Below are 26977 nucleotides of genomic sequence, written 5' to 3'. Positions count from 1 at the left end.
GAATTAGAGGTACCTCTAACCACATCTGACCTCATCACACTACTTCCATCCCTTGCCTACTGTTTACCCCAGCATTTGAGGACAGCCCTTGGGTCCTGATGTCCCTTCTCCCCAAAGCCCCTGAAGTCTATTTCTGGTGATCTGACCTGTCCCACCCTCTTTGAGTTCCTCTGGACATGGAGGGAAATCCCCTCTATCAGGCTCCTTTGTGTGATAAATGCACCTAGTTGTTGGTATGATCTGAAGTTTTTGCAAAGACAGTACAGCTTTACTTCAGAGTGTAAAACCAGGTCTGCATCTGTACTGTCCCAATCATGCAACGTGTAGTAGTGTGCAATGTGTAGTAGGTCTCTCCACGTGTGAAACAACCCAAAATGTTTAGACATAGAGGTGAGTATGGGATGAAATGTGGACTTGCAGGGTAAAAAGCTTGTGCATTTCTTACTTCTGTGTGTACGATTTTGCACATTTGTGTTGTCTGCAAGAGCAACTGAATCTGCCCTTTATGCTGCCAAGTGTTTGGTCATTGCATTTACTCCAAAGACTGCATTATAAGAATGTGGTAACTGGTCACAGTGAAGTGTAGGGAGTGGAATGTGGTTAGCTGAGCATTTTGAATTATTAATGTTGTGGTGCATGATGTTCTTAGTGGCCAATAACAGCTTCCTGTTTACAATAAAGAAGGATGTAGGATTTGCTTCATTAAGTTTATACACTACCTAGTATTTTAATTCAAGTTTAACATTGAAGTCACCTCAAAGCCTTATTTTAGGCCAACTTGAAAAAGGAAATGGAAGATTCTGTGGGTTAGGCCTGAGTCACGAAGTCCCTGTCTGCCATTTGGAGGCCATGGAGATTGGATCTGGCACTGATAATCCCCAGTCCTGTGCCCTTGACAGACAGGTGGGGGAGGTTTGTTAGTATGCAGCCAGTCTCTTTACCAGCTGCCCTTGAGTGTTCAAATATAGAAATGGGAGTCTCGTTACTGTTTTATTCAAATGAAAGATACTGCTGAAAAACTTGCAAGAAATACTTGCGTCTGCGTTTCCACTCAGTGTGGGGAGGGAGGGCTGCCTTTTGTGATGGTCCTGTGGGAGCCCTTTCATCTCCAAGAGGGGAGGGTGGCGAATTGCTGTGCCTTCCCAAGGAGTGGTTTTCCTTTGTTGTGCTTTTAAAAATCCAGGCAAGGAGGAAAGGTAATGGAAGGGTCTTCATGGCAGGGAAGTCAATGTTGTGTTTAAATAAAATAAGGGTTATTTTAAGATCTCAGCTTGGTTATCATTACTTCCCTGAACCCTCTGACTCCCCTCTGAGTTATACCCTGAGTATTCTACCAAATAAAAGAGAAAACAGTGTTAGTAACACACATTTTTATAAACTTTATGTTTCTGGTAAATTTTAATGTCCTTGGATCTTTCTTTCTTTTTTTTTTAATACTGGGGATTGAACCCAGGACTACTTAACCACTGAGTTACATCCCCAACCCTTTTTATTTTTTATTTTGAGAGAAGATCTCACTAAGTTGCTGAAGGCCTTGCTAAATTGCTGAGGCTGGCCTTGAACTTGCTATCCTCTTGCCTCAGCCTGCAGAGTAACTGGGATTACTGGGGTGCCCTTGAATTTTAGAGATTTTACAGTAAAAGATAAAATTTTACTGTTTATTCCTGTTTTACCATTTATTGTTTTTACTTAGTATCGAATGGTTGTAATATAATCTCATTTAGCATTCAGGAGAGGTGGAATTTTCCTTTTTAACATCTAGTCATGAAATGATTCACAGAATTGAGAGGAATGTCATTTTTTTTCCTTTTTAAAATTGTGGTAAAATTAATGTGGCAAGTTTTTGCTGCTATAACCCTTTATAAGTGTGCCGTCCTATGGCATGAGTACCGTGACACCATTGTGCAACCATCGCCACTGTCTATCCTCAGGGCTTTATTTTCTTCCACAACTCAGATTTCATGCCCGTGGGTGGGATGTCCGTTTCTGAAACAGCACTGCAGTGCTGCAGCTGGTGCTCGGTACATGTGTGGTCTGGACTGCTCCTACCTTGGTCAGTGGGGCGTGTATGAGAGGACTCAGTGTTGAGTGGCCACGTGTCAGTAAAGAGCCTGTTTCACACACAGGGAACCAAGCCCTGAGCAGGGCTGGAGCTTGGAAGCCACAGCTGGGGATTCACACAGGGCACACTGGTCAGAAGCCATGAGCTACCTCCAGTCCAGTGATGCTTTTGCTAACTTGGTTGTAATTCATAGGCTTTACAGTTCTTCCTCCAGTCTGTTTAATCTCTGGTCAGGCTCTCAGACACTTTTGAAAGCTGTCTTGGTAATTAGGCTGTGAGCTAAGTCAATAATTGTGCTCAAAGCTTGAGTTTTCTTATCTATAAAATAAAGTGGTGTATCTGTATGATCTCTAAGGACCTCTCCCTGCCTGTCCTGTGGTTTGAGATATTTCCATTATCTATCTATCTATCTATCTATCTATCTATCTATCTATCTATCTATCTATCTATCTATCTATCTATCTATCTATCTATCTACACTAGGGATGTGGTACCTAACCACTGAACCATACCCCCAGCTCTTCTTAGTTTTTATTTTGAGATGGGACCTTGCAAAGTTGCTGAGGTTGGCCTTGAACTCCTGATCCTCCTGCCTTGGCTTCCTGAGTTGCTGGGATTACAGGTAGGAGCCACCACAGCCTGTACTTTTTATGCTTTTAAGAGGGATGAAAAGAGAAATAGAAGGTTCTAGAAGCAGAATGAGGAGTGGGAAATACAAGGATAAAATGACACACAAAAGGCATACTGGTGAGATTAGCCCTGGAACAAAACTAAAGATGTCATTGGGCAGGGCTGGGTGGAGGGCAGTGAGTTTCTTCACTGGGTCTGCCCATTAAAGCCTGTTGGATATTGGACACACTTCCACTGTGATTTTCAGAGGATGTGTTTGAAGAACTCACAGATGAAACAGAGCTGTGCCAAGCCTGAATTGAGGGGATAAAGCCAGGTGTTGTCTCTTGTGTCGAGGGCCATCTTGAATCCCACCTAGGCCATATTCTGCATGTGGAAATAGGCAAGCAGCCCTAGAGAGAGTGAAGATGGGAAGAAAATCATGAAGGAGAAAGAACATAGCATACCTCTTATTGTTTTGAAATTAGTCTAAGCATGGAGACTGTCCTGTCTGTGCCCAGCACTGGAGAGCAATCATGTGCAGGGTAGAGCCAGATGCAGATGTTAAAGCCAAAGCCTGCTCTAGCTGTGCCCTACTCTTCGACTCTTCACCCTCCCTTCCTTGCCCCAAACCTCCACGTGTTTGTGACCTCATGCTCCCAGGTCTTACAAATGTCCAGTTTTTGTCCTATTTCAAGAGAAAGCCATTCACACTCCTCCAAGATCAAAGCGTAAGACCAGATACAGGGCCTCCAGTGTATCTTAATGCAGGCTGTCACCATCCTCAGCTTTGCACTCTTTTGTAGTGATTCCCAAGAAGGCCCTTTCTGTGTGGCAACAAAGGCGTCCTGCCCTATTCCCTAGGTACAGGCAACCTAGGGGTGATTGACCAGTCGCTCTGGCCAGGGCATCCAGGAGTCATTGGCCAGTCCAGAGGTGTGTGCACACCTGAAGTGCCAGAGCTGGGAGGTAAGTAGGTGCTCCACAAAGAGGGAGTGGTGCTCTCTGCCCGCAATGTGTCACCATCTAAGAACATCCCAGTGGACAGCTCGGCAGTATTGGTACAAGAACTACAGTGGTCTATAGTATTGTAGTCTCAGGTCCACGGTCTTTGTGACTCAGCTTGAGGCTCCCCAGCCATCTCAAGTCTCATGTGCCATAGCTCCTTTGAGAAGTCATTTATAATGAGATTAAGTAATTAGACATTGTATGCTCAGGTTTCTAGTTCTAAGGAAGAACTTTTAGGCTTGGCAATCAAGTGGGGCATTGAATTGGATTTTTAAAATTTATTTTCCCATTAAAGAGATTTTTTGAAATCTGTACCTTACTTTTCAGTTTGATTTCTTGGAGGTGGAATCATGGGTTTTTCAGGGCTTCACTTGAGCAAGCTTGTATCTTTGTGTTGGTATGGATGGAAGCAACATTTATTGAGGATTTTTTTTTTGTCAGATGTTGGGATTTAACATAAGCCTGCAGCTGTAATCCTCTGAGGAACCCTGTAGGGTGGGTGGTATTCTAGTCAATAACAGGTATTTGTGTAGCAATAGGCAAGAATCAGCATTTTCTGAATTTTCCCATGTTAGATAATTATAGAATTCCAAGAGTCTCAATTATCATTAGAAAAATTTCATGCATAGTTATACTGAGATAAGTTTAAGCAAATTATTCTAGTTTAATTGTAACAGCTTCAGAGAAAGCTGTTAAATTTATATTCTTTAAAGCTGTAACTTTTCCTCTGAAAGGTTGAATTTTAAAAAATTAAGCCATCCCATCAGATCTTGTTTACTTATACTTTGACACAGAGAAAGAGTGATAGGACTAAAGAGGGAACAGTCTTGAATGTCAGAAAGAATTGAGTTGTTTTGAAGGTGAACTTCAGCCTAACACAGAAAACCCTCCCTGAGCCACCATTTCGAAGGAAATTGGGAGCATCTGAGATAGAATGAAGCATCATAAACAAAGGTCCTTTACAAAAATTAGATGATGCATGTAGGGATATGCTTTGAAATAAATGAGTTTAAGAAGGGCTATGTTGAAGAGCAGGTATTCCACAATGCTGAGCCTTTTTGTAAGTGATGTTTTCCCACAGTGATTTTTGTTCTCTGCATTGTGTTCCTGTCATCTCACATGGGGACTGGGCCCCTCAGTTCTTCCAGAGCCTCAGCCTCAGTCCTTAGCTATACAGTGAGTCTTCTGTGTTTCTGGGTATCACATTAATGGGTTCCACCAACTGCAGATGAGAAATATTTGGGGACAGTAATTTCAAACCATTCCTTAAAACAAAACTTGAATTTCTGCACCGAGTACTGTACAGAATCCATATGAATGAAGTAATGTGTGGTATGTCATGCACAACTCCCGTCTTTCACATATCTCAGCCCTTCTCAGGCAGTCTCCTGAGCCTGGTTTGCCTTGTCTTTTTTGTTTGCCAGCTGGATTAGGCGGCCTTCTGTGGTCACATCTGTACTGAACACATGCAGACTCTCTTCTTTTACCACCATTCCCTGAATCGTAGAGTATAACAACTACTTACATTAGCACTTCCACTGTATTATTGATTATAAGGAATCTGAAGGTAATTTAAAGTATATGGGGATTATATGCAAATATTACACCATTTTATCTAGGGATTTGAGCATCCCCACCAGGGTCCTGGAACCAGATCCCCACGGACGCTGAGGGACAGAAGATTTATTTGCAGGCTATTGTTTCTTCCAGCCACTCGTCCTCCTCTATACTCTAGCAGGAGGTGGAATGAGGTGAACTCGGGGGTCCAGCTTTGTAGCAAAGACGTGGAACAACTGTAGGAAGATTTTTCTTTTTAATTAACTGAGAGGTTGACTTTTATATGCTCTGTTTAGTATATTCCACAGTTGCCTGAAACTCACTTATTTCCTAGTGAAGAATTCCAGCCCCCCATGATCTCTTTCCCAGACTTCCCAATTTGAGCCTGTTTTCTCAACTTACCTTAGGGTTGTCCTAGAACATCTCCCTTAGCCCTTTCTGCTTCATACTTTTTTGAAGTGAGCACCTCTGTCTTTCACAGAACACTTCTTACCCCACCATGGTCTTCCTGCCTTGCCACAGCTTGCAGCCAGTCTCCATATTCTTGGATCTGTGCACAACCCCCAAGACCTTCCATATCTGGCTCCACCTTCTTTCTACATTCTGATTCTTCCCAGCATAAAACCCTCACTGCTCCCAGCCTCACTGCTGGACTTGGACCTTAGGTGTGGGTGCTGTCCCTCCCCTGCTTCTCTTGCCTTTCTCTTGATGTTTTTAGACCTCCCTCCCTTCAAGCTCTGCTTTCTGCCTAAATCTGTTCCCCACTTCCCAATCTCTGCCCTGATCCTTCTCTTCACTGCTCTCTTGATAAACTTCCTGGTTATGCTATGCATTTTCCCTTTATTGGTACCTGGTTTTGGTGTTATTTATTGCTTCAAATCCTATTTTCTTCTTTTTGGTACTGGGTAGTGAACGCAGTGGTGCTTTACCACCCAGCCCTTTATATTTTTTATTTTGAGTTAGGGTCTCACTAACTTGCCAAGGTGAACTTGTGCCTCAGCCTCCCAAGTTGCTGGGATTACAAGTGTGCACTGCTGGGCCCAGCATAACACTGTCAGAGTCTCACTAAGTTTCTAAGGCTGAAGCCAGGTGTGGTGGTACATGCCTGTAATCCCAGCAATTTGGGAGGCTGAGACAAGAGAATTGCCAAGTTTAAGGCCAGCCTTGGAAATTTAGTAAGACCCTCAGCCACTTAGCAAGACCCTATCTGAAAACCCAAAAAGGCCTGGGGATGCAACTCAATAGAAGAGCACCATGGGTTCAATTCCCAGTACTGAAAAAGGTTTCCAACACTGACCTCGAACTTGCAATCCTCCTGTTTCAGTCTTCTGAGTTGCTGGGATTACAGGCATGTGTCACCACATCCAACTCAAAAGGTGTGTTAAGAAAGGAAAAGTAATGCTGTAAGCGATTGATATTTTTTCCCCCTCTTCTTCATGTAAGGCACATGTTTATTAAGCATTGTCCCAAGAGAGTATAAGATTGGTTTGCTATTTATATGTCTGAAAGCAAAAGGATCCCACATGGCCATCTATGTTTTTGGCATGTCCTTTGTGTATGCACCTGCTTCCTTTGCATAGTCAGTCTTTTGCTCTGAGGCTTTGGTCCAAAGTTTATGAGGGTTTCTCCATATCCTCAGACATCATCCTTCAATTAACATTTATGTTATTTGTGTGTTTATCTTTGTTGTATGTCTTAAGATATCTCCTCTAGGAATTCAAGCTCTGAAATATTTAAAATGTTGACTTCAAAGTCAGCGGAACCGTGCCAAATGTGTTTCTTCTGAAGATAAATGGGAAAGCTCTTGACAAAGGACAAAGTCAAGGCCTATTATCTTAAACAGGATGCAGTATGTCTCAAGCTGGTTCATGGCTATAGAAAGAGAAGAAAGCCTTACATTGGAACAAAAACAAACCTATTTTCACCTTATAAATGGCCTTTCCCATGGAACACCATCTCCTTAGCCCTCTTAGCCTCCATTGTGGGTGTTCCTGCCCTAGCCCTCTCTCTTGCTGCTGAGAATATCACAGAACGCTTGGTTCCAGGGTGAGGCATGTCCTGAGTGGGAATTGAAAACTTAACTCCTGTGGTCCACTTGTATTCCTCATAGCTTATGATTGCAAAGACAGTGGACATTTGGAAAGGTTGACAGCAAAACTCGTAGCCTTCCAAGAGAATTTACAAATTACACTGCTAGTTGGAGTAATTACTCAGGACCTTGTCTTCCCACTTTGATTCCTTGTACTGAGGGTGTTTGAAGAAAATCTTATGTCATGCCTAAAAGCATTCATTTATAAGCTCACTTGGAATTAATGTGGTCTTCATTCTTGTTTCTTTGCATACAAGAAATTCTGCTCCTATCCAGATCTCTAAGAGTTTGAAACCTTGAAGCAGTTTTTTATATCTATTAGAATGATAACTCTGCATGAAATTTAGTTTTAATTTGTTCAAGAAATAACCTTTGACTAGAACCATGTTTTGTTCAAAGTAAGAGGTGCCTCTAAGCTCAATGATTCCTAGGCTTGGGTGTCATTAATTTCACCAAAGGGGAAAACAGTTTTACTTAACTTTGTAGAGCTTACAGCCTCTTTGGCAGTATAGGAGTCCCACAAAATGGCTCATTACTTACACTTTCACATCAGTAAGCACCTAAGTGAATGGTTCAGGGAAGAAAAAACTGTAGATAGGTTGGAGGCATTAGGATAAGTGTGTTAAAGAGGTAGGCCTGGAAGGAACCTGCATGACACAGGGTTTTCCAGCGATGGATAGTAGTAGCAAAGGGTGTTTATAAGTCAGTTAAGAGGAGCCCAGCCTGAAGGAGCATAAGAGCAACCTAAAAAAGAAAAAAAATGGAGTAATCAGGCAGGGCCAAGTGTAGGTTATTTGGGGACCTGGACTTTTATCCTTAGTGACTTGCTAAAGTATTTGATTAGCAAAGTAACAAAACAAAAATTATTTTGTTTCCAAGGAACACATGCAATGGGAGCGCAAAGGATGGGTTGGAGTGGGGAGTGTGGCAGTCCATATAGATGTGGAAGGAAGGCGGGTCTGGGAGAGAAAAGCAGAGGTCAGGCATGGGTATTGATTAGGCCTGGGAGATTCCCAGGTTCTGCCCTGGGAGGAGGAAAGAGGCCAAAATGAAATCTGGCAGGCTGTCAGAATGCAGTCATTAGCATGAGTCACAGAGAGGCAGGGATTAAAACCAGGTCAGCAGTCAGGAACTAGGACACCTGCTTCCTCATTACTATGTGATCACACACAGAAACCAAAAGGTTAGGACAGAACAGATTGATAGCTTGAGCCTCGATGGACTCACTGGAGCAGTCTGAGCATCATGCAGAGGGACATAGAGGCAGCAGTAGTAAGGATTTGAAAAAGACCTCTGGAGGAAAGAGTTTGGGTACCTGTGGCAGAAACACTCTTCATTGGGCAAACTACCCATTTATGTACAGATCTCGCAGGCAGACCCTAACTGATTGACCACAGGTTGCTGCCAGGTGCAGCTGCTAGCCGCGAAGTAACAAGCTGGTGTCAAAAGGTGATCAGTCTAGGAAGCATCTTAAAGATAGACATGGAAGGACTTAGTGACTAAAATATGTGAGGGAGAAGGGAAGAAGAAGGGTGAGATTCATCCTAATCCTCAGTCCATGAGGTCAAGTATATGGTGACTGGTAGAAACAGAACTTAAAGAATCAGTTTCTGAGAAGTGTTGAGTGTGAAGTGATAGGATGGATGCTCATGAGGAAATAGCAATAGAAAGCAGAGGGGTTGGAGACTGGACCAAGATTAGGTATCTAGAGTGAATAAACTGAACCATCCATTTATTCATTAACAAATATTTATTGCAAAACTATAATACATCAGCTGAATATGCCAGTTGATGGCACTAGAGAAATCTACATGGAAATAAATATGAAGAGAAGAAAGTGCAGAAAAGGGTAAGAATTGCAGCCAAAATGTGAGAGAAGAAAAAGGAATGAGCAAAGGAAACAGAAGAAGAGCTCTCAGAAGAAGAAATCTGGCTAGTGTAAAATTAGAGGAAACAAAACATTCTCAAAATGATATGGTAGTTAATAGCAAGCATTGTTTGAGCAACTTCCCCTGGTGCAGAATTCTTCACCCCTTTCTTGAGAAGTGGGTAAGCCTTCTTGGACTACTGAACCCTCAAGCCACACATAACAGCTATTTAGCATACTTCAGTGACAGCCCTGTGTCTGTTTTCTATTATGTGTTTATTGGCACCCACCATTTTCACCCTTGACTCTATGTCATCTGGGCATTTCTGTGAATTTACAGGTGAGCCTCTACTTGGGTTCTTTTGCCCTTACTTGGTCCTTTCCTGTTTAGGTATTTCCTTCTTCCTTTTCGAACTGTTGTTGCTGGCTACCTATTGTGCAGGTGCTTTGAGCATTCTGACCTTTGTCCTAGTTTCCTGTCTAGTGTCCTCATCCCTGCCACTAGTCTGTGCCTAGGTTTGTTTTCATGTGTTTTGCTTTCTGGCTTTAGCCCTCCCACACATTCAAACTTCCTGATGCCACCGCCTAGCCAGCAGCTTTTATCTTGCCACCTACTCACCTGTAGTTTATCCTGACCTTGACATGCCTCTGTGAGCCTTCTCCCTCTGGCCCTCCACATTGCTGCCATTTTGGTATCCCTTCCCTGAGCTATGTCTTGACTTCTTAGAAGAAATGCATGTCCTAAGACTGAATGGGTTTTGAGCCCTTCTTGTAGACTTGTATCAGAAACACCATAGCTTCCATTTTCCAGACTAAATAAAAATCTGGAAAAAAAAAAAAAGAGAGAGAGAAAAAAAAAAATCAGGGCTGGGAATATAGGGTAGAGTGCTTGGTTTGCATGCGCAAGGCCCTGGGTTCAATCCCCAGCACCACAAAAAAAAAAAGAAATATCATTCAGTTTTACCACTGAAGAAAATCATCATTAATGTTTTCACCTGTTGCTTTCAAGTTCCTTTTCCCTTATATAGATTTTTTTTTTTAAGGAACTTAATTGCAACCCCATTCTTGTAGGTTGATTTTTTTTTTTTTTTTTTTTTTTTTTAACATTCTAACATGAGTTTTTCCTTATTAACTATGAGACATGTCCTCCTGATTCCTTAGGAGGTTTCTTTTTTTTTTTTTTTTTTTTTTAATGTTTTTATTAGTTGTTGATGAACCTTTATTTATTTATATGGTGCAGAGAATCAAACCCAGTGCCTCACACATGCGAGGCAAGCGCTCTACCACTGAGCCACAATCCCAGCCCAGGAAGTTTCTTTTTCGCACAAAATCTACCATGGGTTCTAACAGTTTTCTGAGAGCTGTCTCCATAATAAACACAGCTGGTCTGATTTTTTTTTTTTAACTGGGGATTAACCAGGGCCTCACAGATGTTCTACCATTACCAACAAGCTATACCCTTACCCCTTTTCATTTTATTTTGAGACAGGTCCTCACTAAGTTGCTGAGGCTAGCCTCCAACTTGGCAGTCCTCCTGTCTCAGCCTCTCATGGTTAATGAAGTTGTTTTGGCATCTGCTTTTAAAGTAATGGAAATTGGTATTGTACTAAAAATCATTGCTGTGGTTTCAATATTCCCTCCAAACTGAAGTTGAAATTTAATTGCAAATACATTAGGGCATGAGGGCTTTACCCTTTTAGTTGGTTTAATGCCTTTTCCCAGGCTGACCTGGGACTTGAGATCCTCCTGCTTTCACCTCCTGAGTTTCTGGGATTACAGGCATGTGCCTATGTGCCCTGAATATCTGGTATATTTTTTAGAACTTTTTTGTTTTGTTGTGAAAATAACAGCTATACATGTAAGTTCATAAAATGCAAATGTCCAGCTTAATGACTTATGGCAGAAGTATCTATGACACAGCAGAGACCATAACCATTCTTCACCTCCCAAAGCAGCAGGCTCCTTTCCAGGTATAATCCTGCCCCTTCCCCTATCTGTAACTACTGGCTTGATTCCTGGGGATTCACTTCCTTATTTTTCTCTATAGTTTACCTGATTCAGTATTCCTAAACAATAAAGTTTAATTGGGATGAGTTTAGATTTTTTGCAAACAGTATCATATAACTGCATTCCAATTGTTTCTGCCCTTCTTAATAATTGGTTTTCAAAATTCACTGCTGGTCATTTGTGGTGGTGTAAACCTGGAATCTCAGTGACCAGTGAGGCCGAGGCAGGAGGGTTAGCTAGTTCAAGACCAGCCCAGGAAACTACTCTGTCTCAAAATAGAAAAATGAAAACAATTGGGAATGTAGCTCCGTGGTAGAGCACCTTGGGTTCAGTCCCAATACCACAATTTAAAACAAAACAAAAACACTCTGGTGTTCCAGAGCACAATAGTACCACAGCTTATTTAGTGCTCTGCTGTTGATACACTTCAGGGTTGTCTCTGACTATCCAGACTTAGACCTGCAAACAATCTTGCATATATTTTTTTGGTGGATATTAGCACTTATTTCTGCAGTGAATATGTCTTGGAATGGAATTGCCCGGTCCCTGAGTTTGTGTTAATATATCTTCAGTTTTACTTAATATTGAGAAACTGTTTCTCTCAGCCTGCATCCCCTACAGCAGGGAGTAAGTATTCCTATTGCTGACATCTTTGCCATTACCTGCTATTGTCAAACACTTAGGTATTTCTCAATCTGGTGAGTGTGCAGTGTATCACATTATGACTTTAGTTTTTATTTCCTTTTTTACTAATGAAGTTGAATCAGTCTGTCTGTCTCTCTTTGCCTCTGGATTTCTTTTATTTCATTTTGTAAAATTTATTCCATTCTTGGTTATTTTCCTTGTTGATTAATAGTTCCCTGTGAGTCCTCTGTTGGTTATATATGTGGCAAAGGCCCTTCCCTTTCCCTTAGGTGGCTTCCACTAGCAGCTTTTTTTTTTTTTGGGGGGGGGGGCGGTGGCGGTAACCAGGGATTGAACTCAGGGGCATTTGACCACTGAACCACATCTCCAGTCCTATTTTGTATTTTATTTAGAGACAGGGTCTCACGGAGTTGCTTATTAGCACCTTACTTTTTGCTGAGACTGACTTTGAACTCACAATCCTCCTGCCTCAGCCTCCCAAGCCCCTGGGATTACAGGCGTGAGACCATGCCTGGCTTGACCAGAAGTCTTGATTTTAATGCGGTATAATTTCTCTCTCTCCTCTCCCCTGCCCCCTCTCTCTTTTTCTTAATGGCAGGTGTTCAGTGTTTTGCCTGGTAAAGTTATAGTGAACACTTTGAGTCATAGAGCATTGACTATCATGAAGGCTATGCTGTTGAAATGCAAACAATTTGTAGGGATGGAGCTTCCTGGGGCCGGTGAACAGAAGTCTTACAGCTGTGAGTCCTAAGGTGAAGTAGCTCCATCATCTCCATGAGACATTGGAAGGTGATCAGAGCTGGGTGCAGTGACACACACCTGTCATCCCAGTTACTCTGGAAGCTGAGGCAGGAGGATTGCAAGTTTGAGGCCAGCCTGGGCAACTTAGTGAGACCTTGTTAAAAGTAAAAAGGGCTGGGGTATAGTAAAAAGGGCTCAGTGATAGTGCACCCTGAGTTAAATTCCCAGTACCACCACCAAAAGAAAAAGAGAGAGAGAGAGAGAGAGAGAGAGAGAGAGAGAGAGAGAGAGAGAGAAAATGAGATCTCTGAGATGGGTGGTTTACCACACTTCGAAGAGAAAAAGCTGGCAAGTAGCCACAACATTTGTCTCTGCCCCACATGGCAAGCATGCATCTTTCATTGTTGTTCACTTCTCCCTGAGCCTATTCATTCACTTTACCCCCTGCGCTCAGAAAGTCCTATGACAGCGTGTAGAAGAGAGTTAGGATTTTGAAAGAACATGTTTGACTTAATAAAAAGTGGAATGAACATTTCCTCATAACTGTCATAAAACACGATTGCCTATAACTCTCACAGTTCCTCAGATTTGATCAGTAAGGGCTAGTCTGATGCCATCTTGATCTGGCAGTCATTACTTTTTCTCAATTTTTAATATTAACCATCTCTTAATCTTTTGTTCTTTTATTTATTAACTGCCTTTGGTTGTCATTTCTCTCTCTTTTTTTTTTTTTTCCTTTCCCCCTTTGTTTTCTTTAAGTTAGGATTTATTTTCTACAGCTGATAATAAAATATCCTGTCTGTCACAGGAGTGGCAATTGTGGAATGAGTTCCCACCCCAAATGTAGAAACTGGGGGCTCTTTGCAGGCACCTGATTATCCTCCATGATTATCTAGTGGTCCTTCTGCTTTGAGTGGACATGGGCTACTCTGAAAATCTGGTGAAGACTGTAGGGGAAAGGGGAAACCCCAAATATTTATGCTTTCCCTGAAAGGTCCCCAAATTCTAGGTTAAAAGCTCCTCCTGAAATTAGAGAAGAGGTTTGGTGGCAGTTGCACTGGTGAAGACTCCTGGAATAACATCCCTTTTCAAAAACCTTTTCCTGAGCTATGGCATGGCTGTGCTTTAAAATCATGGTTTCCAACATGGACTTGGGGCTTGAGATGATGACACCTCACCATCAAGACTCGTCCTGTGACCATTTAATAAACTTGTTCTTCCACTGGGAGGGAAGGAAGCCCCAGGGGAGAACAGTGGGTGGGACCTGCTCCCAGCACACTTCTGCATGGACAATTGTACTAGAAGGTCTCAAGTTCCAGGAATGTGGACCATGCATACACTTCACTTTAGAAATAGAGGGTGTAGTCTGTTTTTTTTTTTAATTATTAAAAATCTTCTGTGTTCTCCTCCCTGTGGGATCCTTAACAGTCCCTTAATTGATCTCTCTGCTTCCTTTTCATGCCTCTATCATCTCTCTTGCTTGACTTGGTAAAGAGAATCCTCCCAAAGCACAGGTTTGTTCTTGTCACTTTGCCCTTTGACATTCCAGTGACACTCACCTTCAGGATAGATTCCAGCCCTTAGCTTCCTTTTGAGTGCCCCCCAACCATGTCCCCTGCAGGCCTTTGTACTTCCTCCTGTTTCAGCCCTTCTGTGGCACAGCCCAGATGTTAATTCTCTGTAAAATGCATCCCGAGACTTGCCATCCAGAAATAGCCACTCCCTCCCCAAATTCCTACTTTAGAGCCCCCTTTTTCTACAGTGTTTTTCTGGAGCTTGAGGTAGAAAAGGTGGGACTAGAATCATGCCATCCCCCTCAGCTATAGATTGATAGTTCTTCTCTTATCAGAAAGCAGTTCATATCACCTTGAAAACTATAGTAGATATTTATTCTGAAAAGTGGAATTGTTGGATTCCACTTTGGGTTGCTATAAATCTAATGTGGATTGCTGCAGCTTTACCAAATAGTATTAAATTGTTTTACCAAGCACTTATACCAATTTACACCCAGCAAGGAGTTCCACTGTTCCGCAAACTTACCATCCCTTGATGTTTTCATTTTTATCGTCTCTTGGGTGTAAAATAATCACTCCTGCGTTAAATTGGCATCTTCATGGTCTGATGCAATGGAGCAATCACGTCAGTGTATGTGTATGTTAGGCATGTGTTTTATGTGTTTCCTCATTTGTCCCACATTTTCATTCCTTTTGCCAATTTTGTCTTTTTCATGTGTAGTCCTTTATATATTGTGGCTATATTTTGTAGGTTAGTAAGAGGACACACATTGTCCTGAACTTCTTCAGTTTTGTTCCACACCGTACCTAGGGGTTGCCATCTTCTCCATCTTTACTATGACATTTGCCCCTCATTCACAGGAAGGGAAGGGAAGAGAAAGGGAAGCACACCTTTCTCTCAAAGCTATGACCTAGAGGTTGCTCACCTCACTTTTGCCCACATCCTGTCGGCTGGAGCATGTCTGTGTGAGCACACCAAGCTGCAAAGGAGGCTGGGAAGTGTAGTTTGTACTCCACACAGGCCTTTACCTAACTGAACATTGAAAGAGAATTAATTCAGAGACCACTGATGAACTGAAAGACTTGGAAAGGTTTAACCCTTGAAAAGATGATAAAGAAATATGATTGTCTTCAAATTGTCTCAATAAGCCTTTTTCTGATAAATATTCATACCTTACATATCATTAAAACTTCACTTTCAGAGCACTTATAATTTGCCATACCTATTTTTATTTTTACTTCAGAAATGTGTTTATAATTATCAAATAAAATATAAAGAAGGAATAATAGGAAATAAGCCAGGTGTGGTGGTGCATACCTATAATCCCAGCAGTTCAAGAGGATCACAAGTTTGAGACCAACCTAAGCAAAATGAGGTGCTAAGCAACCCGGTGAGACCCTGTCTCTAAATAAAATGCAAAATAGGGTTGAGAACGTGGCTCAGTGGTCAAGTGCCCCTGAGTTCAATCCCTAGTACCTAAATAAATAGGGCTGGGAACATGGCTCGGTATGCAATTTAGTTAATTTTTGGGCAGGAAAAAAGTCATGTTTGTTATTTTCGCTAACAGTTGCAGAACACAGAATCTTAGTCACTTAGTACTGAAAAAGGCGTCCAACTTCTTTTTTTTAAAATCAAGTTCATGTTCATTTTAATCTAAAGCGTTCAAGTTAGATAATACAGTTTTAAGCTGGTGGATGTGGAAGTTTTACAGGTTTAAGATCCTATCTTTCTCACTCCTCTCTCTCTTCCTGCATTAGCTAATGGCATGTACCTCTGATTTCCACAGGTATGGTGTAAGTCCTGAGAACATTATCCTCTACGGTCAGAGCATTGGGACTGTCCCCACTGTAGACTTGGCCTCAAGGTATGAGTGTGCCGCTGTCATTCTCCACTCCCCTCTGATGTCTGGTCTGCGTGTGGCTTTTCCGGATACCAGGAAAACATACTGCTTTGATGCGTTCCCCAGGTGAGCTCACATTAGTACAAGAGTGAACTTGGCCACAACCCAAGCTCACATTGGTGCTGCCATTAACTGTGCAACTTCCAGATATTTACTAAATGCATCTACATATCAGGCCCTGTGCTGGAGATATAAGGCAAATATGACACATACATCATAGAGAGACTTGAGCCTCTTGGGCCTACCTCATTTATGAAAATCTCCCAGAGGATGGATAAGGACCTTGAATATGCTGATACCTAGGATTAACAGATAAAGCTGTACCACATAAAATAAAAATAGCACCCATATATCCCCAGAGGAGCTTACAGTTCAGCAATTGTTCATTTGGAGGGAGCCACATGCAGAATGGGTAATGAAGCAATTAGCAGTCATCTGGACACTGAAGTAAAATGACAAGTAAACTCAAGTTCGAAATTTCTCTTGCTTTTTCAATCAGACAGTACAGGTAAAGGAAAGGTAACATGGTTGGTTAATCTATGTAAATAGAATTAAAAGTTTGGGCTGGGAGCAGTAGCATGTGCCTGTAACCAGGAAGTTAAAGCAGGAGGATCACAAGTTCAAGACCAGCCTCATCAATTTAGCAAGACTCTGTCTCAAAATAAAATTAAAAGGACTGGGAATGTAGCTCAGTGGTAGAGCCCTTGCCTAGCATTCACAGGGCCCTGGGTTCAATCCTCAATACCATAAAAAGAAAAAAGAAAGATAATGAATTACTTGCAGGCCAGGTTTCAATCTGTACTAACTGGCCCCAGGGACAATAAAAGTAAATATACCACCTGTCACTCTTTCTTCTCCTCTCCCATTTTTAGCAGGAGATCTTGTGCAGAGATGCACCCACCAGGGGAGTTATAAGAACAAGAGCCTACAGCCCTCCTGAAGCCTCCTGTCCCAGTCTGTTAGAGGTGGCAGACCACCTGCTAACCTAACCCCTGCTGTTGGATGAAGGAGGAAAAATATACTGTAAACACAAAAGCAGTGAGCACATTGGTTCTTGAATACCTCTGTTTGAAAATTTCCAATTTTTTAAACCTAAAATGAGGAAACTATTTTTAATAGAACATACGTGCTCCCTAACCTTTCTTTACAGTTTATTGTTAAAGCATCCTGAGATTGTTACAGCAGGCTGGCCAAGTCATACTGCCATTTTACAGGAACAGGCTCAGCAGAGGTAATACAGTTTCAGAATTTTGATTGACCTATTAATTGCTATCATTCTTCTATTGCTTTGTGCAGGCAGGCATTATTTGGTTGCATGCACAAGTGCTGCACAAACTGTCTAGTCTCACAGGAGGAACCCGCTGTTCACACCTTGGGTGAACTTCAGTTCTGTGCAGTTAACCCTAGGACTTAATGTAACTCAGCCTCATGGGAAAGTGGATTTCTAGTAGTGTGGCTAGGAATGCTAAGTAGGACTAATATGTGTCTCAACATGGCCTTATTTGTGCTGAATCGGTAATGAGAGGCAGTTTGTTAAAAGACAGATATTTCTGCATGTTTGTTTATAGAAAGCAATGCCAGGAGTTACCCTGGCAACAAAATAAATAGGTATTTTTTCTGACTCCTAAATTAGCCTATACCTTAAAGTGCAGCCAGGATAACTAATTGCAATTTATTGATTAATAACAAATCAAATTAAACTGGGTTTGTTTCACCAGGCATCAGGCTGTGAGTTTTATGTTCATTTTCCCCTTCAATTGTCACAGCAGCCTTGAGAACTTGATGGGCACTGTACTCATTTTGCAGATCAAAAAATTGAAATTTAAGAAATTCAAGTAATTTGCTTACTTAAGGTTGGAGACAACAAAAAGAAGCCATTCCTCATACTCAATGCCATAAACTATTAATATGATAAATTTCAAACCATTAATGGTTGTGTGAACTTTCATCATTAATTGAATTTGGTAAACATTTTCTTCCAGTGTCCACAGCTCCCCAATGACAGAATTATTTCTGTTTTTGTTCCTCTCCTCAAAAGATGTTACTTTTACATTTCCTTTTAGTATTAAAAAAATAAAATAAATAACCAGGTATGGTGGCACACACCTGTAATATAGCTACTCAAGAGGCTGAGGCAGGAGGATTGCAAGTTCTACGCCAGCCAGGGCAATTTTGTGAGACCCTGTCTCAAAACAAAAAGTAAAAGGAATAGGGATGTAGCTCAGTGGTAGAGCATGCCTGGGTTCAATTATTAGTACTGCATAAATTAATCAATCAATTAATAAAAACAAAGGAGCTTGATCATTATTTCATTTGTAGTTTATTTTCTTTCCTCTTTTAGATTTAGATTGAGAGCATGGCATTTACCTTCCAGTACATTCTTTAGACAGTAGAGATCTCCCTAAATACTGCAGCATGTGGCATAATCCCAGGCCCATTGTTACCACTAAATAAATGTCTTTTTAATTGAGTATAGTTGAACTCTCTTAAAGGAGGTACTTTAAATTTAATATAGGGTGAAAGTAGGTTTCCAAATAAGATTTCTAATCTGTGAAATTACTGTCACTGAGGCTCTGATCTTTGCAAATTACATAGCCAATGAGCTTTTGCAATCTTTCTGGGGTGCCTTGAAGTGGTTGGCAGCTTCATGAGTTGTAATAAAGACTGTGACAGTTGTTTGTAGACCTTTGGAATGTGTAATTGATATTCAACTCTTAATTATCTCCACAGCTTCATGCCTGTTATTTAATAAGCTCTCTGAGCCTCAGTTCCCTCCTTGATAAACTGGAGATGGTCACTCTTCTCTCATCATGTTTCATTGAGGATTAAATGAGATTTTTGTGTAAAGTGCAAAACACTTAGCTGTGGCAAATGTTTAATAAATGTTAGCTGTTACTTTCAGCAAGACTTCCACAGGATCTTATGAAAATAGAAAGGAGATCAGTGGAGAAGAGGTAGGGGATCAAAGAGAAGGAAGCTGAAGAAATTGGGGAATAAAATTGATTCAGTTATGCAGTATGCATGTATGAATATATTACAGTGAATCCTATCTTTATGTATAATGATGAGGCAGCATTGAAATATATATATGGAGAGAGAGAGAGAGAGAGCGCGCCCAAGCGCACCAGACATTGTGGCACATATCTGTAATCCCAGTCTCAAGAGCCTGAGGTGGGAGGAACACAAGTTTGAGGCTAGCCTGAGCAACTGAGTGAGACCCTGTTTCAAAAAATAAAAAGGGCTGGGGATGTAGCCCAGTTGTAAAGCACCCTTTAGGTTCAATCCCCAGGGCAAAAAATATATATGTATATTTATTTTTATTTACATAAATAGAAGGGAGACTAGTAGAGAAGGGGATCAGCGGGAGGGAGATGGGAGAGAAAGAGGTAGTACTGGGGAATGGATTGGGGCAACTTGTATACACATACGAATGTGTCATAGTGAACCCCACCATTATATATAATTATAATGCACAAATAAAAACATTTCTAAAAAAGACTCCCACAAATAATACCAATTCTTATCCTTATATAACTTTGATGAGGCTCAAACATGGAAAGAAGTAAAAATAAAAGGGTCTTTGGCAGGAGAACAAACTGGAGAGAGAGGTTCATTGCTCTTAATTTATTCGTAGGTTAAATGAATGTTACCCCCATCAGCGAAGCCTCCAGACTCCAAGCCCAACAAACACCCGTAGTCCTTTATGCTCCTCCTTGAGATTTGCTTCAGAGCCTGAAGCACATTCCTTTGAAGATCCTTAAGTATTCATCCCTTGAGAGTAGATTTGATTTGTATAAACATTTAGAAGTTATTTGGAGTCAAATCTAAATCATGTTAAGCTTTCAAGCTGAATAGTATAATTTTTATCAAAAACTGATACCTTAGCTTTTATGAAATGTGATTTGCATCTATTAATCAGTTCTCTTTAAAAAGATCTCTGAGAACTTGAGTGGCAGTGGATAGACTGTCCATCTTTCCACGGAGAAATTCACTCAGATATGTTGAGTGCTGACCTGTTTATTTTTATTTTTTTAAATCCCCTCTGAAAACATAAATATATCAAAAGTTATTAGTTACTGGTTTGTTGGTCTGTTGCTTTTAGGAGTTCTGTTTTTAATAAAATACTTTAACAAAAACACAATGGCTAAATGCACTGTGGTAGTCTTGATTGGATCCTGGAACAGAGAGACATTGGTAGAAAAACTTGTGAAATACAAATGAAGTCTGAAGTTTTTAGTTAATGCTAAGGTATCCAAATAAGTTTCTTAATTTGAACAAATGTACCATGGCAATGTATGGCTTTAACCTTATAGGAAATGGGTTAAAATATGTAAGAAACTTGTATTACCTTTATACCTTTCCTGTATATCCAAAATGAAGTTATGTTGAAAAAAGAAAAAATTAAATGGCAGGAGAAGCCAAACAATCATGGTATGTCCATGTAGGTTCATTAATTGTAACAGTTGGACCACTCTGGTAGGCGGTGTTGATAATGGAGAAGGCCACGCATGTCTTGGGCCAGAGGGTACATGGGAATCTCTGTACCTTCCTCTCATTTTTGCTGTGAACCTAAAACCTTTCTTTAAAAAAAAAGTCTCTAATTGAAAAAAAGAAATCCCATTGTTAACTTCCTCGTCTGTGGTGACATGTATATCTGTGAGCATAACTAAAAGGAGCCCATTTCTTCCCTTCCCTTCTGTTTTCCAGCATTGACAAGATATCTAAAGTCACATCTCCTGTGTTGGTCATTCATGGTACAGAGGATGAGGTCATTGACTTCTCTCATGGCCTGGCAATGTATGAGCGCTGCCCCCGAGCTGTGGAGCCCCTCTGGGTTGAGGGAGCTGGGCATAATGACATAGAGCTTTATGCACAATACCTGGAAAGACTAAAACAGTTCATATCTCACGAACTTCCTAATTCCTGAAGATAACAACGCGATCTTACCTCATTTACTGTGAACAGAAGAGTCCTCTGTTTTGCACATGCTTTAACTGGATAGCTAACTGGCCCATAATCACAAAGAAGTGCCCACCTTTAGGGTGCTCTGATCAAAGAGGTGAACAGACCTCAGTCTTTTGTATTAAGAGGTTGTTCTACTCAATTCCCACAACACGTTAAACTGAGCAGCCGTGATTCCCACCTTCGTTACCCACAGGAATGGGAATGAGAGCTGAGTGTGGGGACCGTTTTCTAGTGCTGTATAAAGTGTGCTCTCATCTGTTTCTCGCCCTTACCCATCATTTCTGATTCATTGATGCAGGACTCAGCCCTCTATTCCCCAGTGTGCTCAACATTTGACATGCGGTTCTCTCTCAGCCACTGGATTCACCCATTTGTGAAGCTGTGATGGTGTAACTGGAAAACCACTGTGGTGGCAATCCTTTTATTAATTTTTGTTAATGTGTTGATCTTTCCCCAAACACATGAGTCAAAAGGTGATTTACTGGAACTATCATGAGCAGCTTCATCAACTGTAACAATATAAATATAACTGGAAAATTCTTAAACAAAAGGAAACTGGGGGTTTTTTTAAGTGTAAATTTATTACTAGCCAACAGAGTTTTAATATTTTGATTGTCTGGTTAGTCTGTCAAAGAGCCTGGCCGACTTTCCTTCTGTAAAGTCCTCCTTATAGGCTTTTTTAAAGTACTGTACATATTTGCAATTACATTGTGCATAGATTCTTAATGGGTAGTTTTCTTTTGTCAGGCTACAACAACAAACTGCAGATTCCTTGTTTGTAATGTAAATGATTGAATACATTTTGTTAGTATGTTTTTATTCCTATGTTTTGCTATTAAAAATTTTTATAACATTTCCAAGACAAAAATTCCAAGTTTATGCTTTGAAGAATTTATGTAATTAAAATTCACTAAACTAATCTTTTTAGTTTAGGAGTTATTTGGGTTTTGACACTGGAGTTGCGCCAAATAAGCATCAGAAATGGAAGATGCTTAAAATTGCTACACTACTTGTATTGGTTGGGGGTTTGGGTTTGGGGGTCCTTTGTTTTATTTTTATTTTTATTTTCAAATTTAAAAGCCTTAAATGTACTGTAAGCCTCAGATTGTTGTACAACTGGATTGCGGTTGATTGCCAGTTTGTGTACTGTTGCTTGGATGCAGCACAGTGGTTGGTAATGGAATAAAGGATGCATGGATCAGAATGTATAGACTTGTGCAGTTTTTTCCTTTATTTCTCCATCAAAGAAAATAGTAAGAAAACATTTTGTCTTAGCCAAGCATAGTGGCACACACCTATAAACCCAGTGTCTTGAGAGGTGGATCCAGAGACAGAAGAATCACAAGTTCAAAGTCAGCCTCAGCAAAAGTGAGGTTCTAAGCCACTCAGTGAGACCCTGTCTCTAAATAAAGATACAAAATAGGGCTGGGGGCATGACTTAGTGGTTGAGTACCCCTGAATTCAATCCTTGGTCGCCACCCCCCGACCCCCGCAAAAAAAAAAAAAAACAAACACATTTTGTTTTAATCGTTGGGCTACATCACTGTCTTTCTCAAGGTATACGCTTTTCCTCTATAAAAGACCTTAGATACCCAGGCATAGTGACACATGCCTGTAATTCCAGCAATTCAGAGCTGAGACCAGGAGGATCATGAGTTCAAGGCCAGCCTCAGCAACTTAGTAAGTTCCCATCTCAAAAAAAAAGTGGGAGGAAGCGGGTGCTAGAAATGTGGCTTAGTGGTAAAATGCCTCTGGGTTCAATCCCTACTACTGCGAATAAAAAGAAATAAATAGACCTTATGGGGCTGGGGCTGTGACTCAATGGTAGAGCATTTGCCTAGCATGTCTGAGGCACTGGGTTCGAGTCTCAGCACCACATATAAATAAATGAATAAAATAAAGGTCTAGCAACATCTAAAAAAAATATAAAAAAAAAAAAAAAATAGACCTTATGACACCAAGCCTTTGTCCTGGAGATATGGAATGGCAGCCCAGGTGAACCGGAGTATAGGTAGCAAGCACAGGCTGCAGCCTTTTCCAAACCCTAAGTAGCATAAATTTGGACCAATATTGTTCACCTAAGTGCTATATGAACTCCTAGACTAGCATACTCCAGCAGCAACACTTCTTGGATCCCCTCTCACTCTGTCAAAGTTGTGTTTCTATTCACATTTGAATAAATTCTGTTCTTACACTCACTATCGTGGTCTGTGGATTTCATTCTTCAAATTTGGGAGGCAAGAACCCAGAAAGAAGAAATCGGCAGTGGGCTACTGGGTTCTGCGGCAATACTAAAGGGCACAGTCCACCATTAAGAGCTGCAGCACATTTCTTGCTTTAAAAGTCTGCAACTTAGACCTCACCCTCCAGTGGAAGCAAGAAATTCCAGTTTCACTTAGACACTTTTTGGAAGCAACCAAGATTATAAAACGGGTAAAGTGCAGATGATGATATCTAAGTAGAATATGCAGTGGACTTGAACTACAAAATGAAGATAATTTTACTGCAACCAGCTAGGTGGAAGCAAAATGCTGGTTTCTTTGGAAAGTCTAAGGCCTATTCCATAGGGTCTTTTCAGGTCTGTAACCACCTGACCAGGAAAAGAACAACTGGGGGATGCTAGTTTCAACTCTCAGAACACCCTTTCCTGAGTGCATTAAGAGGAAATTGTACTGGTTGCAGTGGTGCACAGCTATAATCCCAGCTACTGTGGAGGCTGAGGAAGGAGGATCACGAGTTGAAGGCCAGCCTGGGCAACTTAGACCCTGTCTCAAAAAAGTAATAAGGGCCAGGGATGTAGCTCAATAGTAACCATATCTCGGTTCAATCCCCAACACCCAAAAAGGAAATACTGTAGAGAAGAAGGCGGGAGGATAGGAGTGTGCACACCTGCACATGGAGGCTGCTTCCTGATCTTAAATCAGTACCTGTGATGGGGAGCCTTAGGAGGATGGGAGTGGCTTCCTGGAGAGGGAATCTGCAAAGCTTCAGAGGTGATACCTATTCCAGAAATCTTGAGACTTCTGGACAGGAAAAAAGCACCTTTGGAGTAACCCAGGATTCCAAACTGATTCTGTGAGTTAGTGTCTTGAATCTTCTGTAACCATTTTCCCTCTTTTTTTTTTTTTTTTTTTTTCTCTCTTCCAATTTTTGTCTGCCAAATTTCAGAAATGACAGTGAGAAGGTAATATAGTTGACATTAAAAGAAATGGCAGAGACTTTACTTCATTGCATGGTTTACATCCACTTGAAGCAGCTCGTGCTTTCCCAGAACTAGGGGGTGTGACACAGGGATGATATTCCTCCGAGGAGGCCTGTGTGGTAACTAGGAACCCAGGAAGAGAGCTTAGGGGACTCCAAAGAGGCAGTCTCCCTGAGCAGCAGGCACCTTCCAGAGCTGTGTTCCATCTGGACCTGGAATAGATTCATACTTGGTTTTTAGTAGATGAGGAAGTTTATTCACTCTGAGTGTCTTAGAATTTCTTTCTGTTTAGTCAAGGAGAAAACAATGGCTGTGTGAAATGCTTTTTGAGTATAGAGAAGGTATGTTATTTCTAATATGAATTAATGTTCTACACTTGTGAAAAATCCTTTCATGAATACTTTTAAAGGGCCTAGAAATAATGTTTAGAGTAGGATATTGTGCCATATTATCTTCATTCTGCTGATTATTATTTGACGAGCCCTGAAATTAAGCAAATGATACAAATATAGATCAGTTGTTAGCACAGAAAAATCTCAAATCCAGGCTAGTAGTGTGTAGTTCAGTGGTAGACATTTGCCTAGCCTGTACAATGCCTTAGTTTCAATCTCCAGCACCACAAAAAAAGAAAGACATTTCAAATCCTAATTTAAATCATTGCTCTGTTTGCATCCATTGGAAACTGAAGGATAGATTATTGTTAGTGTCTCAAAGTAAGAAAAGTGCCTTCTGTCAGAAAAAGAAAGTGTTGTTGTAGGTTTGTTTGTTTATTTGTTTTGCAGTATTAGGGATGCTCTTAACACTCAACTAGACCCCCAGCCCTTTTTGATTTTTTATTTTGAGACACAGCCTCACTGAGTTGCTAATGCTGGCCTTGAACTTTCAATCCTCCTGCCTCAACTTTGAGAGTTGCTGGGATTATAGGTGTGCACCACTGCATCTGGCTGAATAGTTAACAAAATAAACCAACCAAGAACTTAGATCAATGGTAAGCATATACAGGTGTTCCCTCTATGTTCAAGGATTGTTAACCATCAGCTTTAATTATAACGCCAGAAGTTCTGGCCATGTTTTAAGACAGAAGGGCATATCTCATTAAACAAACCCAAGAGAAGCAATTGAACAGTGATTTAGAATTTCTAAAGGAGATTAATATAAAATGATTGATGACAAAGTAAATGTACAAAAATCAAATATCACTCAGTTTATGGGTAGTTAGAAAATATCATGGACCCAAGGTCCCATTCACAATAGTAATATATAAAACATACTCAATGATGAACCACGAAGGCCTCGTAACATCTATCTGCTCAATGATGGACTTGGGATGTGGACCAATCCTCCCAGTGAAAACAACACTACTGAATAAAATAGAAAAATCTTAAACAGATGCATGGCGTGGCAAGAAAATAAGAACCATGCAGGTCACATGGAAAGTCCCAATGAGAGCTGACAGGATGAGGAACAGTGAAGCCAAGTTTCTCTCCAGAGGAATGTTCTAGATCAGGAGACCCTGGCCACTGGTTTCCCAGTCTATGTAGCTCAGAGGACAGGAAACAAAGGTAGGGAGTCAAACTGAAAACTACCCTTTTTTTTTTTTTTAAATTGATATGATCATCTCAATCCACACAGAGGATGGAATTCAGTGTCCTATTCAAGACTAAAAACAAAAAAACTCTTATCAAGCTAAAAGTGGAAGGAGACATGCTGTAAAATTATCTCAAAGCAAATTAGAAAATAATAAGTTATACTAAGGGATGAAACATTGGAAAAAAATTATCCCCCACTAAATTAGGAATTAGCAATAATATTCACTACCTTCACTCTGTACATAATTACATAAAAGATCTAGCAAGAGTAACAGGGTCAAAAAAATAAAGCATAAAATGTGGAAAAGAAGGAGTGACAGCAGCTATGTTCTAGAACCAAATTGTGATGGTTGCACAAACACACTGAACTTATCAAAAATCATTAAAGTGTACACTTAAAATGGATAAATTACATGATTTGTAAATTTTACCTTAATAAATTTTTTTTAAATATGGAAAACAAATGCAACTGTTATCCTCTGGTTATGATTATCTATGCAGAAAACTTGAAATTACCTACAAGTGAGTAGATTGAATGAATGTTTAGCAAGGTTACTAGACATAAAATCAAGGTATAAAAATCAGCCTTTATGGGTGGTGCATGCTGTAATCCCAGCAACTCGGGAGCCTGAGGCAGGAGGATCACAAACTCAAGGCAAGACCCTGTCTCAAAATAAAACACTTAAAAATATTTTTAAATCAGCCTTATTTCTGTAAATAAAAAAAGAAAAAAATTAAATAACAACAACAAAAAAAGAGAAGTATCATTTACAATAGCCTTTACATTTTTTCCCCCCAGAACATGTCTTGTACATGATGTGTGAGATTATTCTTGGATACTTAATGTATTTATTTTCCACATCTTGCCCCGAGCTCACCTAGCTATATAGGTGCTATGGCAGAGAGCCAGACAAGCAGCCATGGGGCAAGGAGGCCTGGCCTGGACTTGGCTCTGTTTCCTTTTCAGCCAAGAGCCTGTGACACTTGGTTGGGCCTCAGAATCCTCAAGCGTGAAGTAAGGGATCCATTTCATCTGCAGTTCTTTTTGTGTGGTGTAATATATGTAAAACATAAAAACTGCCTTTACAACTTCTTTTAGGTTTACAGTCCAGTGACAGTAAGTACATTCATGTTGCTGAGCAAACATCACCAACCATCCATCTCCAGAATCTTTTCATCATCCCAAACTGAAACTCTATATCCATTAAACAGTAACTCTCC

General features: G+C 40.6%; 1 protein-coding gene and 1 long non-coding RNA gene across 2 annotated transcripts in view; one reads left to right on the top strand and one right to left on the bottom strand.

Annotated features, from left to right (window-relative positions):
• The window catches only part of ABHD17C (abhydrolase domain containing 17C, depalmitoylase), a 51914-nt gene extending 29741 nt beyond the window's left edge, over positions 1-22173 (top strand). The window contains exons 2-3 of the mRNA XM_079123714.1: positions 15887-16066; positions 20708-22173. Of these exons, the coding sequence (XP_078979840.1) occupies positions 15887-16066; positions 20708-20927 (400 nt within the window). The 3' untranslated portion in view covers positions 20928-22173. The remainder of the gene's footprint in view (positions 1-15886; positions 16067-20707) is intronic.
• LOC306651670 lies at positions 21717-25905 on the bottom strand. Its single transcript, XR_013761177.1, has 2 exons — positions 22914-25905; positions 21717-22761 (listed from the first exon to the last, which is right to left on the bottom strand). It is a non-coding gene; the product is annotated as an uncharacterized lncRNA (long non-coding RNA).
• Between the last annotated feature and the right edge of the window lie 1072 nt (positions 25906-26977).

Source organism: Sciurus vulgaris, assembly GCF_902686455.1.
Source record: "Sciurus vulgaris genome assembly, chromosome: 2".
Lineage (NCBI taxonomy): Eukaryota > Metazoa > Chordata > Mammalia > Rodentia > Sciuridae > Sciurus > Sciurus vulgaris.
This window is presented reverse-complemented; position numbering and strand designations above follow the sequence as displayed.